Genomic DNA, 18,398 nt, shown 5'->3' on the forward strand with positions numbered 1-18,398 from the left:
ACTTGGTCCTTCCATAACTACAGCTCCAGAGACGTGGAGGTATTGTGATGTGATGTGGAGAGAAGCGTCTCTGTAGGCTGCTCTAGGAATCTGTGCATTTGGGAAGCTGCAAGTCTTCTTTAGGTGTACTCAAAGCCCTTCCCCTGCAGACAAAGTTGTGCCAAACTGCAAGGTCAGCCTTGTCGAGTTCCAGGGTCTCTTCTCGCCTTCCTGAGCATGTCTCCATGAGAGGGCGTGATTTGGTTACTCATAGGGCCACGGATACACACTCCTGGTGGTGTTCCATTTCTAGTATCCAGTGTTCCCTGATGCCCTTCCCTTTGACGTTTTAAAATATGAAGTTTATTTGTTTGCTTTGTTGGCCCTTTCTTTAAATGTTTCATGCCTAGGAGAAAGGCCTGGCCCTAATATTTATTTGAAAACAGGTAAGTACACAAATAAAAAAAACCCAAAAGAAATATATTAAAGAAAGTAATAAAAATAAACAATATGAAAATGTAGTTTCAAATGTTTTGAACTTAGAGAATGGAATAAAGTTTTATAATTACAGAGATTGATTATTTTTCCTCTTCCCCAAAATTTTAAACTTATGGCCAAACTAAGGGATCCATTCCCCTCTTGATGCATATACGTAATTCCCAATAACGTTAATGGGAGTTATGTATGTGCATCAGGGGAACAGATGCTTAAGGCTCCATACCATAAGGGATTTACTCAGTCATGAGGTTGAATGTCATGGTTTATTGTCTGAAAAATAAAATTAAAACAATACCCTGTAGATGTCTTTAAAATTCGGTGATGAATCAGGGTAAGTGCGCTGATTTTATTCATAGTTTTGATTGGCAGATACTGCTTGCACAAGAAAACAACTATATGAACAGATCAATTCCTTTGCCATAAGGAAATATAAGCTCTCTAAGAACACATTTAACACAAAAAAATAATCAAATACTAGAATCAGAACAGTTACAAACTACACAAAAAAGAGCTGCAATGAAATCATTCTCAGTTTTCCATCACTGAGAACACACTGCAGAAAAAATAAAATAAACAAAGAGCATATTCAAGTGATCAGTAATCAAACAGTACATATTTACACCACTTTTGCGTCCAGAAAGGTTTATCTAATGTGACAACGTTCCTGTGCTACCTTGGTGGGTCTTGCGCTTATTGGCAGATTTGCTCGCCTTGGAGCTTCATGGCAGCCCTCAGCTTGGCCGTTTTTTTCTGAATTTACAGTCCAGGTCGACTCCTCCTGTGTCTGACCAGGAGTTGGGAGGATTTGGGGGGAACCTGGGCCCGCCCTCTACTCCGGGTTCCAGTCCAGGGCCCTGTGGAATGCAGCTGTCTAGAGTGCCTCCTGGAACAGCTGTGCGACAGCTACAACTCCCTGGGCTACTTCCCCATGGCCTCCTCCCAACACCTTCTTTATCCTCACCATAGGACCTTGCTCCTGGTGTCTGATAATGCTTGTACACCTCAGTCCTCCTACAGTCCCCGTTCTCACTCTCAGCTCCTAGTGCCTCTTGCTCCCAGCTCCTCACACGCACACCACAAACTGAAGTGAGCTCCTTTTTAAAACCTAGGTGCCCTGATTAGCCTGCCTTAATTGATTCTAGCAGCTTCTTGATTGGCTGCAGGTGTTCTAATCAGCCTGTCTTAATTGTCTCCAGAAGGTTCCTGATTGTTCTGGAACCTTCCCTGTTACCTTACCCAGGAAAAAGGGACCTACTTAGCCTGGGGCTAATATATCTGCCTTCTATTACTCTCCTATAGCCATCTGGCCTGACCTGTCACACTAAATATATATGAATATTTTTGTGTGTTTATACCACATGAACCATCTACCCTAGCTAAAAAACAATGATAAATGTCTGTCATAATTCCTATCTACACTACTGAAAGTGCTGTGTTTGAGAGTTTTTAAATGCACTTTTAAATACACTTTTAAAACCTTTTGAGACTAAGCACCAACTTCTCAGCTGGTATAATTCTGTTGACTTTAATGAACCTACAGTGATTTACACAAGGTAAGGATCTGGACTGTGCTCACTACCCATTGGCAAATTTCCCAGTAATTTTATCCCTTCTTCTCTGCCTCATCTAATCCCTTCTGTCTATCTCTCCTTTCTGATCAGATAGGGAATGAAAGAGATGTCTCATGAACCTACCAGGGAATAATATCTTGCTATTCAAAGCATTTTCTTTTCCAGATGCTACTGAGTGTAGCTCCTTTGGTCTTGATGCCAGTGTTTACATCAGATAGAGAGAAAAAGTACCCATTCTCAGCAGTAGGACTGCTGGATGAGGGAGGCAGACAGTGAATCTTGTAGGAAGTAAACTCTTTGTTTGCATATAATGATTTGGGGGATCTGTCTGAGCAACTCATGAATTCTGGTTGATATTATGAAGTTATTAAGACATTGATATTATGAAATTGCCGTATCATGTAATGTCTCTATGTCTGCACTTTGAGATGCAGTTGTAAATTCCAGCTTGAAAAGACATACCCGCACTAGCTGTGATTGAGCAAGTGCACCAAAAGTTGAATGTAACTGCACTGGCCACACGTGGTGGGAGGGGTTAGTTGCCCAAATTACATACCCTTCAAAGACTGAGGTACATAATCAAGGTGGCCAGCCCCTTCTGCTGTTCATGCCACAGTGACTACCCTCCATTTTTAATGTGCTAGCTCACCAGAGCTAACATAGGTATGTCTCTTTGATTTTGAATTCATATCTCCAGCCCAAAGCATACACATACCCTTGATCTGTGTAAGCACCATGGCTTACAAGCCTGAAAGCACATGTCTGCCAGATCAGGGACAATAGTCAATGGTTAAGCACTATCAAAACCTAAATAGGTCTTAGCTGGGAAGAACAACAAAAAAAGACTAACTGTATCTTAAGGGAAACCAATTCCATCTTCCCTCTGCAGTGGGCTGGCACTGAGAGAATGGAAAATACTCAAAAGCAGGACAAAGACAGGACAAAGCAGCAGGTTATAAAAGGACTCACAGGGCCACACAGGGGAAAGGGATAGACGGAAGAGGCCACAGAAGGTGAGCTGAGAAAAGAAGGCTCCACGTTTCAGAGCACAAGCCATCCACTGGAACAGAAGAACTTTGCATGGTCCAAAAAACTCTGACCCCAGTCCAAAGAATTCTCTGGAGTGGAGAAGAAACTGAGTCAGGGAAATGCATTTAGGTTTTTTTTTTAAATAGATTTGTATATTTCTTGTGCTATTACAGAGCAATGCTGCGTTCGAGTCCTGTTGAAAGTCTATGTTTGTTATATGCTACACCTACCATGTAGCCCCTTTAAGAGGCAAACCGAAGGCTCACCCCTTTAGCTGGAGTTGTGTGATATGGGGGTATCTTTGAAGATACCGCTGGTCCTGGGGTTATCATCAGTGGAACTGGGATTAGAGGGCCCATGTCCCTTAGAGCCTTGTTATTAGTGGGTCATTAGGGAACACAGAATGGGGGAAGCAACTTACCCACATGAACAGAGCAGAGCACAGAGTTTAATAAAATTCTGCTTGTTCAACTTAACTTGCATTCAGCTTCACTCTTTGTTAAGGAAACACTAGGGGCCTAAGGCAGGTGGGCTGTGGGATTTTCTTTCCATAAAGGGATAACAGATTGAGAGTCAATGCCCAGGAAATGTGCCAAACAGGCCAAGGGAGGAAACAGGGCTGTAGCCTACTGAGACCCAGGAAAGCTTAAAGCATAAATGGGGGTTCAGTGTCTGGATCCCCTAACAGCAATCTGGAGAGCTGCCAGCAGCGGGAGCCTGACCAGATCGGTGAAACTGCACAGCTCAAAATCCATGGCTTCTTTTTCCTATCAGAGGAAAACTGGAAAGAAATAACAGAGGAAATGACAATTCAGGAAGAATGGGGCCGAAGATCCCTGTTCAAAACACTGGACTCCTTTATTTCAAAGTGGGTAACACCAAGCTGGAGATGTGAGGAGGGGGAAGGATGTTTGTGAAGGGAAGGTGGGGAGAAGAATCGTACAAACCTCAGGTAGCTGAATGGCCAAAAGCCTGCGTAATCAGCAGCAAGCACTAGCCCATATGTGCACCCCCTTACTGTTTATAGTACCAGTAAAGTGTGCTTGGCTCTGCTTCCTTCTTGGGTGGCTCCTTCAAATAAGGGCAGAAATGTTCCCCTTATTAAGATGGGAAGATAACCTATGTGTAAGTTTTACTTATTTTGCGCTTTCTGTATGGCTGTATAATACATGTTATAATAAAGAATGCTTAAGGTTAAAAAAAAGAACTGTTCTATGTAAAAATGGCAATTTCTTATTGTGCAGACCTGCTTGCTTTCTGTATTCACAGTCACACCTTCTTTCTATACTCCTGCTGGTTCTGCAGAGACAATACAGTCTTAGGAGAAAGAAAATTATTCTTTATGACTGTATGTCAACAGAATAGTTAACTAAGCTCCAGTTGCAAAATCTCTACCTTGAGTTGTACAGAGGTGTACATCTGAAAAAATACCAAAAGTTAAATCCTGACCCCATTGCAGTCAATGGGAGTTATGCCATTGTGATTTCAATGGAGCCAGGATTTCAGCCTCTCATTACTGCTATAATACACCTCAGATGCATCAGTTATTGGTGACTATCTATGAGCCAAACTGAGCACAGCTTGACTTTCAGATCACAGAGTTTTGTAGCATTGGCAATTAGGGGGACAAACAAAAACATACAATTCCCCACCACCACCAAAACATTTTTCACTTGTAACTGAGCACAACTGAGCTGGAGTCACTGGCAGACTATAAAACTGAACCTCACAATGCCGTTTTCACAGTCATTTTTTAAAGTAAATTTGCATTTTATAAGCTTTTAGGCTACATTATACTTAAAAGTGTACAGCCTGTATGTATTGTATCTTGGAGGCACACAACCCCAAAAGGCGACATTCATTAAGGTGTTGATCTTTTTGTCTCCTAACTAAAGCAGTGAAGGAGACCTGCATAGCTTATATCACTTAGTAATACCCTAGACTCACTCACTCTGATTCTTCTCTCATTTACACTGGGGTATCTCCACTGAATTCAATGGAATGACTTCTTATTTACAATGGTGGATAGAATTAGTTCTATTTGAGAGATGGTCTCTCTGTAAACACAACCTCCCATGACAGCTATCCCAATAGTACAATGAAACTGTCAATTGCAGAGGAGGCTATACAAAAACTAAGACAAAGACAGAAGCAAAGAAATCACTACTAACACTGCCACATTCAGAGGTAAATGAAAAAAAGAATCAACCTCCTTGCCCAAGCTTTCCCTCAATATTACCCTCACTCACACTTCATATTAAAACACAAAAAAATTATCCTCATGCTGTTTCTTGCCAGTGCATTCTTAACACTATGTGGTTAAAAAACAGTGGGTGATACATTTCTCACTGATTTTTGAGGATGAATTAACTTATTCCTAGGTAACTGAAGGGGAGCTGATGTCCTTGCTAATAGTTGGTGCCCCCAGTGACAAGTGTCCACTGTGGACTGCCATATTTGCATTTACCTATGGAGAAATCAGAAGGCATTGGGCCTGAGCCTTGACGTTCATAGGATGGGAGCAATTTCTCACATGGAATGGGGTACCCGAAGTCTGGACTCTTAGACATTGCATAAGGAATAGGTTAAGGGGGTATTTGAGCAGCGTGGACCTAATCCTATTATTATGCTTATGTAGGGTGTCAAGGTTCCTTCCCCACTCTGAACTCTACGGTACAGATGTGGGGACCTGCATGAAAGACCCCCTAAGCTTATTCTTACCAGCTTAGGTTAAAAACTTCCCCAAGGTACAAACTTTGCCTTGTCCTTGAACCGTATGCTGCCACCACCAAGCGTTTTAAACAAAGAACAGGGAAAGAGCCCACTTGGAGATGTCTTCCCCCAAAATATCCCCCCAAGCCCTACGCCCCCTTTCCTGGGGAAGGCTTGATAAGAATCCTCACCAATTTGTACAGGTGAACACAGACCCAAACCCTTGGATCTTAAGAACAATGAAAAATCAATCAGGTTCTTAAAAGAAGAGTTTTAATTAAAGAAAAGGTAAAAGAATCACCTCTGTAAAATCAGGATGGTAAATACCTTACAGGGTAATCAGATTCAAAACAGAGAATCCCTCTAGGCAAAACCTGAAGTTACAAAAACAGGAATATACATTCCATCCAGCACAGCTTATTTTACCAGCCATTAAACAAAAGGAAATCTAACGCATTTCTAGCTAGATTACTTACTTACTTAACAAGAGTTGTAAGGCTGCATTCCTGATCTGTTCCCAGCAAAGGCATCACAGAGACAGACAGACCCTTTGTTCCCCCCCGTCCAGATTTGAAAGTATCTTGTCCCCTCATTCGTCATTTTGGGTCAGGTGCCAGAGAGGTTACTGTACCTTCCCTTTATATTTATGAGGTTGCCTCCCCTTAGGTATTTGGTTGTGCTCCTTGTTGCCAATGTAGGAACCAGCCTGGCTCAATATCAGCAGAGTATTTGTTCAGGTAGCTACCTAAGTTCTTTGGTTAAAAGTTAATAAAGTTGTAGCCTTTGCTTTACCATAGTTGCATGTCTGAATCTCTCACTTCCCATGTTTGGGTTAATTTAACTCTAACTACATAATAATATACAATAGTATTGAGAAGAGGCTCTTATTCTGCCAGACCTCTGCTTTCTGAGAACATTTTGAACCTCTGGTTTACAGCTTCTGTAGTATATATCATTGAAGCAGCAGATAACTCTTCATAGATCTAGAATTTAAATGCACTGGGAAGACTTTTTGGACTCAATGGAAATTTAGATATTATTTAATGCACGAATTATTGACACAATACACCATAATGGCTACTTCTCAGCTGTTGCATTCTATCATGCACCATATACAGACTAGCTGTTGCATTCTATCATGTACCATATACAAGCTAGCACAAAGCCAACATAATTAAAACCATCATAAAGTTTTTATTGAGGGGAAAAATAACATTAACAGATGTCTTTAAAAGTGTAGGCAGTGTTTGTTATTAAGTGTCCATAGGAGTGTCTGAAAATGCTAACTTATTTTTGCACTTTTATATTTTAAATGTTGCAGAATTGATTTTTTTTCTACATTTTAAGTAACCCAGTAAACAATAAATAATATTAATAATAAATCTCCCCAAATGCTTTACAGCTGACCTCTAAGATCAGAAAAGGCTTCAAGGGTATAGATATATGGAAATAACTAAAATAATATTCTCTTTAGCAGGAACCACATTGCTAGCATAATATATGCAAACAAGATCCAATCAAAGTAAAAAATAGATATTAAGAACATAAGCACAGCTTTCACAATAGCTGATAGACCTCTCAGAAGTCAATCAAAGTTACATGACAACATACTTACTCAAGCAAAATCACTAAAACATAACATTTATAATACCTAAAAGTTTGCTAGGCACCTCACAGAACAAAGACACAGTCGCTGTCTGAAAAAGCTTGTAATCTAAGTTTAAGATAATTGATGGTGACAAACAGTAGGGAAACCATTATAGAAAAACCCTAAAGATTTTTGGCCTTGATCCAGCAAAGCAATTAAGCACATGAATAATTCCATTAATGTCACAGGAATTACTCAAGTGCTTAAAGCTATGCACATGATATGTGCTTTGTTGAAATGGGGGCATAGTAGTGACCATTATTCTAAATCCAACAGAATTTAACAGAGAATAGCATCCATTCCCAAAACATTTTTGGATCATCCTATAGTTTTGGCCTAGAGGATCAGGAATAGGAGCATATTCCACTCTTGTGAGAAATGTAAAAAGGAAACATCAAGCCTATTGGTTAAGGGAGGAGGTGGGGTGTGATTTAATGAGACAAGATTAAATGAGTATAGAAAGACAAATTCATGTAGGATCTTGAGGTGAGTACAAAAAGTTAAAATTTGATGAGATACAGAAAGGAATCCAATGGAAAGATTTGAAAAGGAATTGTATGTCATAGTCACATCATGCATCTAGGAAGACAAAATAATCACTGTGTGCTAAAGTTAAGAAAGCAAGTCTTATCCAGGACAGGAAGAAATACTAATCCAACCATGCTGCCAAAAGCAAAGCATCATGAAGAGGACCCATCCCAAGATACTATGGTAGCTAATGTATTCCTTCATTAGGCATGGGGGAGAAGAATGCAGGCTAATCAACTGACATAAAGGAGCAAATTCTGTTGTATAACTTTCACCAGAAAAATCAGTAATAGGACAAAGTCCTCTTTTATCCACAATCAGGATGATCTCAAAATGAAACCCTAAGTAAGACAGCACAATGCACTAATATAATCATCATAAAAATACAACTGTTTCTTGTCCCATCTGGAAACAACAACAAATAGCATAGTTAGAAATGACATATTCAATTCTGACACCATCTTTGGGCTATGTAAAGATTGAAAAAGACTCAGTAGTAGTGATTATTGTTTTTGTATTTCTCCAACAACTAATATAATGCCCTGTAAAAAAGCTTATTATCTTACCATCTATTTCACTGTGTAATGTAAGCCCCTTTTATCATTTCACTTTTTTTGTAATGGTACTGAACCAGATGCCAATAACAAGGAATGAAAAATTTCTACATGTGTAAAGAAAATAAAAGTCAAAATATTTTAATAACATCTTCCTTTTGTATCAGTCAACACTGTTAAAAGTAAGCCAGAAGGCTCAGGTATAACCTTAAGCATAACAGATAAGAGCATTCATCAGCTATAATTCAGCTATGTATATTAGCAATTATATTGACTTCTGGCATAAAATAAAACCCATATATTAACACCTACAGATGTTTTCAAAATATATCAAAGTAGCAGATTTTCAAAACACATCCTACTATAAATGGACGTTTTGATATCATTTTGCACCATCATTAAAATAGTCATTTTCAAATAAATTGCAACAAACTTGCATACAAATGGTAGTAGTAAGTAGGGAAATTGAACCAGAGTGTGAGGCTGCCCTATGGTTTGTGTCTGGTTCAGAATATTTATCATCAGCTGGAAATCTGGCCTCTAAAATTTTGTGCATAAGTTTATGTTCTAGATAATCGTTTATCTCAATTTTAAAGGCTATTTATTAAAGCTTATCCATGTATTTGCTTGTTTTCAACTGCTTATTAAAGAAGATGAATATCAGCATTAAGGTTTTTAGTGCATAAATGCATGTACTATAAGACTGAATCTCATAGAAAATTCGTATTTTTCTTTTGCAAGACAATGGAGTACCAGCATAACCAAACACTAAAGATGATTGGCAAATTTGACCTTTGTTAACCCATTTATCAGACTATTACCTCATCCCCACATTCATTTTTTTAAATAGTCTTCTTTGCAATGCTTACCTCCAATTAAAACAAATAATAAACAAACATAATGCATTGACTTTACCACCATTTTATAGAAATTATTTTAAGTTTTAAAGAGGAAAAAGATACAAAATTAATGCATATATAACCCGAACAAAGAGTGTGTGTGGTTGTCCATTGGAATTTTATAAAATATCAAACCTGTTTAAAAAGGTACATAACTAAATAGCCCACAAAGTATATAAGATGGAAACACAGCTATCTCAAGAGGTAGATGTGCTGTGTTTGACAATGTCCATTCTGGCTTCTATTGCCCATATCACCAATGCATCTTAAATGAGAACTATAATAGTGTTTGTAGCCATCAGTGCACAACAATATTTATCATAATTGCAGCTGTTTCACTCTAATGAATTAGCAGGATTTTCAGGATGGGGACCATGAAGAAAAATATGCACATATGAATGGGGGAAAAGCATTTAGGGTTATCCATCTGCTTTTCCATAATCTTGTTAAGTATAAATGTAGTGCTTAAAAAAAAATGTAAAATGTGATCTGAGTTTCCAGAACTATTAATCTGAAACACCATATGACTATACTGATAGACAACATGCTGAAAGTTTTCTTGTAGATTTTTTATGTATTTCTACTTCATGAAAAATTGTTTTGTGAAGGCTGAACTTCTACTGGTTTTTAACTTGATTGTTTTTTAAAGATATAATTCAATAGGTATCAGTTTACATCTGCAGCATCCAAGATCAAATTTGGTAATTAGATTTAAAAAAAAAAAAGAATGAGTCAAGCAACAGACAGTCTTACTTTTGTACTCCAGGTGAAAACCAGCTGCTGCCACACTAATATCAGAGTGAAAGTGCAGGTAAAGTTGATTGGAGGTGCTGTTCAACAATGCTGGCACGGTAGTACCTGCAACAAACAAGACAGTTTCATCTGTGGTATTAGTACATTGCAATATGGTAACTTTTTAAAAGAAATTCCTACTGTTTTACAGAAACATAAACACTAGCCTATTCTCTCCTCATTATGTGTCATATCGTACCCTGGATTTTTAAAAAGCTCCAGGTAAAGTCTGATGACATGATAGGACAGTAGGGAGTTATGCAAGTGCAGCCAGAGCTAAATCCCACTATATTTACTCACATGCATAATCCCATTGACTTCCAACACATTATCCACATAAGTAAAGTAAAGGATTTAGCTCTGAAATGAAGCTCCAATGTCATCAGTTCTTTCTTGTCTGTACATAAGTTCAGAATGGAAGCTGAGAGTCTGGGGGAAGGAGACACCCATCCCATCATTCTGAGACACTAATTTTCTCTGTTTCTGTTCTCTTTAACTCCCACTTCACACAGTAATGCTGCGGCACACTTCTATCCCCAAAAGAGATAGAATGTTATCACAATGGCCTGTGAACATCAATGGTGATTGAGCAAAATGATTATTTTCTCTTTTTATGAGATCAGAAAGAGATATTTTTGTTTTACCTTTGAATTTTCATTCTAAGATCCTCCATGTCAGACAGTGTTCATAGTGTGGTGTTCCCTGTCTCCATGGCAACTGGGGGTAGACCTGATCTTTGCTCAGAAAGAACTTTCCAGAATAGGGTGACCAGATGTCCCGATTGTATAGGGACAGTCCCAATATTTGGGGCTTTTTTTTTTATAAAGGCTCCTATTACCCCCCAACCTCTGACCCAATTTTTCACACTTGCTGTCCACTCACCCTATTCCAGAAGGATAGCTTCCAAAGCTGAAAAAAACCCCTAACCATATAAATGTTTTAAAGTGCTATGTAACTCAAACCATTTGCAGCAGAGCCTTGACATAAAATTTAGGGATTTTCTGTTGGAACACCCTCTTCCCTTTAAAACTACTTAACAAATTAACAATAGCCAGAAAATGCTCTGGACATAATGCAATCCTCCGAGGAAAGGCCATACTGTCTTTCATAGAGGGTCTAGAATGAAAATTCACAGGTAAAATAGAATTTTCCCTCTCTCGGTCTTCTCCATGTTAGACCATCTTCACAGTAGGATGCAGAAAGTAGAAAGTCACCCCGAGAGTGGGCCAGACTATTCAATTTACTCATGAAGGATTGAAAAGGAACTTGCGGGTTACTGGGGCACCTTGTGCCATAACACCTTCTACCAAACGCTGGATCAGCAGGGCTGATGATGTCCATTCTATTCTCTTTGAAGAAGTATAGACAGAAGACTCTATAGTAGTCTTATAGACCTATTCATAATAAGTGTGTGATCGCTCCACCCATAAAAACAGCTGGAGTGCATGCTAATGAGAAGAGCTCTATATGAGGCTTTGAATGTGTCTGCTATATATACACTTTTATTCCGCTGTAGGATCTGTTCATATGTAACTCATGCATATCTACTTCCTTAGAATATTTGCATTCAACCAGAAATACAGTACTATCACTTTCTATTATATGAGGGAAATTGTGGTGAGTTTGGGGATGGAGGGCTGGTCAGTTCATAGAACGATCATATTTGATAAAACACGTAACTGATGTTTCACTGAGAGCATGCCAAGCTCCAAACCACTCTTGAACAAGAACGTGGTGACAAGGAAAGATACTTTCAATGCAAAGAAGAGAATTACTAACTGAAGCTGAAAGGTGGTTTTATTAGGACTTGTAGTACACAAATAAAGATCATTACAGGAATCTGCATATTGCCAGAAGACTGATAATATTGGTGGTTCTCAGGAATCTGATATGTGATGTTGATGAGTGGTTCTGATGTGTTTGTGTCTTTCCAAAAAGTGTTTGCCTTCAGCCCACGGCCCAAAAAACACTAGAATGTCCTTTGCTTCAACTGTGTCACTTACCACACCAGCATCTAAATTTTTTCCAGGAATACAAAGACACCATTTGTACCGTGAATTTTCTCTGAGATGCCATTCTTAAATTGTAGTTCCTTCCTCTCAGCTGATAAGTTAGGCAAGACTGTGTATTGATTCAGGATAGGTTCCTGTTGCACTGTGTGTGTGTGTGTGTGTTGGGAGTTTGACAGGTGGTTCTAGTTATATCTAAATCAAGTCCAAGAACCAAGACCTGAAGGTCATGAGAAGGTGATTATAATCATTGTGTCCTGTTTCTTCACAATCTTCTTTACCACTTTAACTCTCATTGGCTGAGGGGTGAGAGAGACATAAATGAGTACTTTTGGACCCTTTCTAAGATAAAGGAACCATAGCCTTTGCTTTTCATTGTCTCTTCTTCGTGTAGTATCTCTTTTGGTTTTCCAGTTAGACTTAGATGCACAAAGGTTCATCAATAGGCTATCGACCTGTGATGCACCAAAAAGCTAGGTGATGTAGACTACATTCCCTCACTTCTATGAGTGTCTTTCTGAACTAGCTGACCCTTATGCTCTTTCTTGGGGAAGAACTCTGAGGAACAGAGCAAGAGCTTCTGCCTAGTACATGAACAAGACTCCCCTCCCAGACACCTGCCCCCTTTGTGGTATGAGGGAGACCCTGGCACACGTGTACCTGGAGCACGCCAGGTTGCAGCCCCTATTCCGGCTCCTCCTAGATATTTTATTACGGTTTTAGTTGCAGTTTTCCCTTCATCTGTTCACATATGCACTCCCTATCCATGGCCCCACAAAGTCACAGGACCTCCTTGTCAACCTCCTCCTAGCCCTGGCCAAAATGGCCATCTACAAAACAAGGGAGAGGAGGCTGGCTGATGGGGTTTCCTGTGACTGTGGGGCCTATTTCCATTCTTCAGTCTGTTCACACATACAGGCAGAGTTCCTTTGGGTGGCGTCCGCTGGCTCCCTGGACGCCTTCGAGGAGCAGTGGGCGTTGTCCGGGGTTCTCTGCTCGGTGTCCCCATCAGGTTCCCTTCGTTTAGCCCTGTGACCTCACTCCCTTTCCCGTTATCTCATTAGTTGTCCCCCACACTTATTTGGAATCCCGGACTTGTGGATCCTCCCCTTAGGCTGGGGGGAGGTCCTTTAGTAGTGGGCAGGCAGAAGCCCGCTCACCTCCTGGATACCAACAGGACATGAACAAGACTACTGCTCTAAGCAGTGGTAATGGTAATCTGCCTTTTTAGCAGTTATATACACATAATATTTCTGAAGAATCATCTGCTGGAAACGAAGGAGCAAATTTGATGGTCCACAGCATGAGACAGGTTATACTTGATGTTTTCTTAGTGTGTTACATCCCCTTGACTCCTACAGGAATCAAGATGTGTACCCCCTATACGGGGTACACTATCTGTATTGATTACAAACTTCTCTGGACTTGACGTGGTAGCAATTAAATAATATAAAGAATGAGTTCACCAAAGAGATGCTAGTACTGGATTTGGACCAGATCTTTATACACTGATTTGCTCCAATTACTGGCTGAAAATGAAGCAAATTTGATGGCAGGTATTCACATGTGAGAACCAACAGCCAAGAAGCTGAGTCAGATTTTATCTTAGAAATGGGGTGCTAATGTTTGGCAAGTCAGACACTATCTTTCATCTTTCCTTTAAAATAAAGATTGTCTTGGGTGATAAACTTAGATGGCAGAGTTTTGTTACCGCTGTAAGTTGGCCCTTCCACTTATTCACTCAAAGTCATGTTTCTGAAGGCTTGTAGTGATCGCTGCTGGATCCTGCGTAGAATGGAGGGATGATATGACATTTGTGAATACTCATGTAGAAGGTATAAATCCAAAAGGGAATGTAGCAGGGTGCTGCTGCAAAAGAACCTAATTAGCCCCTGCTCAGCCAACTCCAATCAAGAAAAATAGATTGGGGCTGGTGTAACAGGCACGATGCCTGGCCTGGGGATTGGCTCCACCTGTGGGCCAGACAAGCCACCAGTTATAAGGGCTGGGAGCCAGTATGGAGAGGGCTGCCAGGAGAACAGACAGTCTCCTGGCTGCAGGCTGAGTGCTAGCCAAAGAGGGAACTAACCCTGTGAGCCTTGTAAATAGCTCAACACTGGTGGTGGGAGAACTGTGTGTGTAAATAAAGCCACGGGTGCTGCATAACAGGAAGCTTCTCTGAGCTTTATTGGGGCAGTCAGTGGGCCCCAGGAAGAGGGGCAGGCAGAGGACCCTGTTACAGGAAGCACTCTTTATTGAAAATACTTCTTCTTGTAGCAGAAGCTAAAGTATCTCATAAGAATGGCCATACTGGGTCAGCTTAATGGTCCATCTAAGCCAGTATACTGCCTCTGACAATAGCCAGTGCCAGATGCTTCAGAGGGAATGAGTAGAACAGGGCAGTTATTGAATGGTTCATTCTCTGTCATCCAGTCCTAGCTTCTGGCAGATGGAGGTTTAGGGACACCTGGGGCAAGAGGTTGTGTCCCTGACCAGCTTGCCTAGAAACCATTAATGGACTCTAAGAACTTATCTAATTCTTTTTTTAACCCACTGATACTTTCGGCTTTCACAACTTTGCATGGCAATCAGTTCCACAGGTTGTGTTGTCTGAAGTATCTCCTTATGTTTGTTTAAGCCTGCTGTCTATAAATTTCATGGGGTGACCCCTAGTTCTTGTGGTATGTGATCAGGTAAATAACACTTCCCTATTGTTTTTCTCTGGCCTATTCAGGATTTTATAGACCTCTTTCATATCCCTTGTAGGCATCTTGTTCCTAAAGAGATCAGTCCCCGTCTTTTTATTTTCTCCTCGTATGTAAGCTCTTCCATTTTTGTTGCCTTTCTCTGCACCTTTTCCAAGTCTATTAAATCTTTTTTGAGAAGGAGCAACCAAAACTGCGTGCAGTATTCAAGGGGTGGACGAACCATGGATTTATATAGCGGCATTATGGTATTTTCTGTCTTATTGTCTATCCCTTTCCTAATGGCTCCTAACATTCTGTTAGATTTTTTGACTGCCACTGTACATTGAGCAGATGTTTTTAGAGAACTATTCACAATGACTCCAAGATCTCTTTCTTCCGTGATAACAGCTAATTTAAATCCCATTATTTTGAACGTTTAGTTAGGATTATGTTTTCCAATGTGCATTACTTTGCACTTATCAACATTGAATTTCATCTGCCATTTTGTCACCCAGTTTAATGAGATCACCTTATAACTCTTTGCAGTCTGCTTTAGATTGCTGGTTGTTTTGCGTATGTGTGTTCCTGTGTGTGCATGCCTACAATGGGCTCTCAGCTGAGCACGGACCTGAACAATAAGAGACTTCATCCAAGACTTTCAGAGTTGAGACTGTGTTTTGGTGGGAATATTCCCTCAGCTAGAATGATTATACCATTTACTAAGGAAGCCTCAGCAGGCTTAATCTTAGGGATATTAATGAAGACCTTTTAGTCTGTAGGTACAAGTAGGTCATTTGAGGGAATCTCTAGTCTGCCTTAATCCCACTATCACAAACCAAGAGATGAAAAATTACACAGCTTTTCTTCAATTTTGCAAGGTTTCTTGTTGTTTCATTATTTATTTTCACAAACAGCTGTAAATAGAGCTGGTTGGGAATTTTTCCACAATGTTTTTTTAATTGAAAAATGCTGATTTGTCAAAATTACAACTTCATGAGAATGGGTCAGTTTTGACAAATCTCTCAATTCAATTTTTGTTTTTGAAAAAAAGTAATTAAATTGTCAAGATGCCCTACATTTTCTAAACTAAACATTCTGATCCTCTGGTTTAAAAATTGTGATAATTAGAGTTAAAATACATAATTTTAAAATGGTCAAAATCTAAAAAAATCCACTTCAATTGACCTCAACTTTTTTTAAAAAAAGATTTTCATTCATGAAATTTTTCAAGATTTCTACTTTTCGTTCCAATTCAGGATAGGATTTTTTTTTATTTTTTCCAGGAAGGGAAAACAGTTTATTACCTTAGCCCTACCTGTGAAGTGAGATCCCCATTTGTGCTTAATTCTGACAAGCTTAGTTGAGAGTCTAAGGGATTTTGCTCAAAGTCCCAGCTTGAGAGATTTCTCCTTCTTTTTAGTGGATCTAGGAGACCCTCTCATGCAAGGTTTTGCCTTGTTCTGCTTCTTTAAGAGCTGGTGTGAGCAGTACTTTTGCCACCTGTCCATGGGCCATACCCCTATGAGAATGAAGTAGAGCTGTGTGAAGGGGAGAGCACATATCCAGGGAGATTGAAATGACAGTCTGTAGGCATGTATCCTGCAATTCTCCCAAAGGAAAAAGGGAGCCACTTCATAACTTTCAATGGGATCCCTGGAGTCTGGATGGGGAGAAGTAGTAGGTCCAGCTCCCAGGATAGAGAATCTGAATCGGTTCACCTCATGCTTCCTGCTGCTGTGTCCAGGCTGAGTGGGGACCAAACATGCTGAATGTAGAGTGAGGGAGAACCACTGGAGACAAATGGTTCATTGGTATTAGAGAGGTTGCAGGAGACAGCATCTTTCATGGCACGTGAGGCCTTCCAGATAAAACAGTTTATGGGAAGGGATGATGTTGTGTAGCCTTCTCATTCATCTCAGCATGGACCTTGCCCACCTGTTGGCTGGGAGCAGGAATTTCTTTCTCTGTGTTGCTATGGGGATGGGGGATCTTGCCTTCCCTCAACATTCAGGAAGCTTTTTTTCCTGCTTACCCTGCAAGCTGTGTGAATAGAGTCCCATGTGCAGGGGAGAAGCAGGGGCTTTGAAAAATCTTACCTCCAGTTCCATGCAACTGCTTGGGGCTTGTCTCAATGAAGGAAGCTCCATGTGGCCTGCTCAACTGCCTCAGCATGGACCTTGCCTACATGGCAGCTGGGATCTAGCTTCTCTGCAGCCTGCTCAGCATGGACTTCACCCACATCCTTGTTGGGACCTGGGTTCCTGAGGTCTCTACTATTTCTCAGTGGGGAGATGAGAAGAGAAGCTGTCCTTCCAACCCTCCTCAGAAAGCTGAGTTTAGCAGTTTTGAGAAGTAAAGCCAATGAAGAAACTGAGACACACATCATTAAAAATATTTTGCAAATCCTGTGAGACCTCTGCTACAAAAAGAAAGTGGGAGTCTGCCACTCATGCTTCTTGGGGGTAGAGAATTCTGGAGAATCCTTCTGAATTCTAAGGGGCAGTCCAAAGCCCAGGCTCAGGTCAAAGGTCTGCCCCCAGTTACTAGGGAGACAGGGAAGTCCCCACTATGAAGACTGTCTGACATGGAGAGGACTGAAAAAATTATTAGAAAACAGAGGCTATAGATTAGCTTACAATATTGTCGTAGTGCTACTCTGATTCAATGCAAATTTACCAGCTTGTCTTACTCCAACTAAACCCTTCAGTGTGAAAGGCAAAACAATTCTTCAGGTATTAATAAAATAGAAAATTACAAGTAAAATTGGAAACATGCAAATCAAATTCCTAGGAATCAAACCAAATGCTAGATTCTGCCTCTTAGACAAAGCTCTCCCATTCATCTCCTGATGTGGAACAGCTCTCCACTGCCTGCAACCCAAATCTGTGTAAAGCATATAATCTGAACAAGGGCTGTTTAGTGCACATAATTCCACTCTGTCCATTAGGTACATTGGACCTTCTGCACACACCCTTCACCAGACTACCCTTTCTCAATTACATTAATTGTGCATATTTGGTGTAGTAGTGTGATGTAGCCTCTCACAATTCAAGCTACTTGGTATCAGAAAAAATAGTTGAATAATTCATTCAGCAAATTTAGTCAACTACTGAGTTAGTTAAATATTGCAAATAAGTAATAATAATAAAATTCACTAAAACAGCAATATTCACTGAATAACATAATCAAAGAATATTATTTATTCAGCTGTAGTCATTAAGCAATAAAACTCCCTCCAATCAGAGAGCATGATTTTCCATTCGAGTAGAGTACTTTTACACTTTGGTTGAGACAATACCATTTCAGTAGAATTGATTAATCTATAACAAATAATGTAATACTATCAAACACAGACACACAAACACACATATTTGTCTGAACTAACAATGACATTTGTTAAACTGGCAAAAGTCATTGCCTGTTTTACAAAAGATCTGCTTTGTCTAATCTCAAAACTTCTTTTTGTTCTGAACTTTCCAGCTGACAGTCTAT

At 39.9% G+C, this 18,398-nt stretch overlaps 1 protein-coding gene across 1 annotated transcript in view; it reads right to left on the bottom strand.

The window, feature by feature from the left end:
- CSMD1 (CUB and Sushi multiple domains 1) overlaps positions 1 to 18,398 on the bottom strand; it is a 1,960,312-nt gene that overhangs the window by 269,488 nt on the left and 1,672,426 nt on the right. The window contains exon 37 of the mRNA XM_074947791.1: positions 10,172 to 10,276. Coding sequence (XP_074803892.1) covers positions 10,172 to 10,276 — 105 coding nt within the window. The remainder of the gene's footprint in view (positions 1 to 10,171; positions 10,277 to 18,398) is intronic.

Source organism: Natator depressus, chromosome 3, assembly GCF_965152275.1.
Source record: "Natator depressus isolate rNatDep1 chromosome 3, rNatDep2.hap1, whole genome shotgun sequence".
In the NCBI taxonomy this organism is placed as follows: Eukaryota; Metazoa; Chordata; order Testudines; family Cheloniidae; genus Natator; species Natator depressus.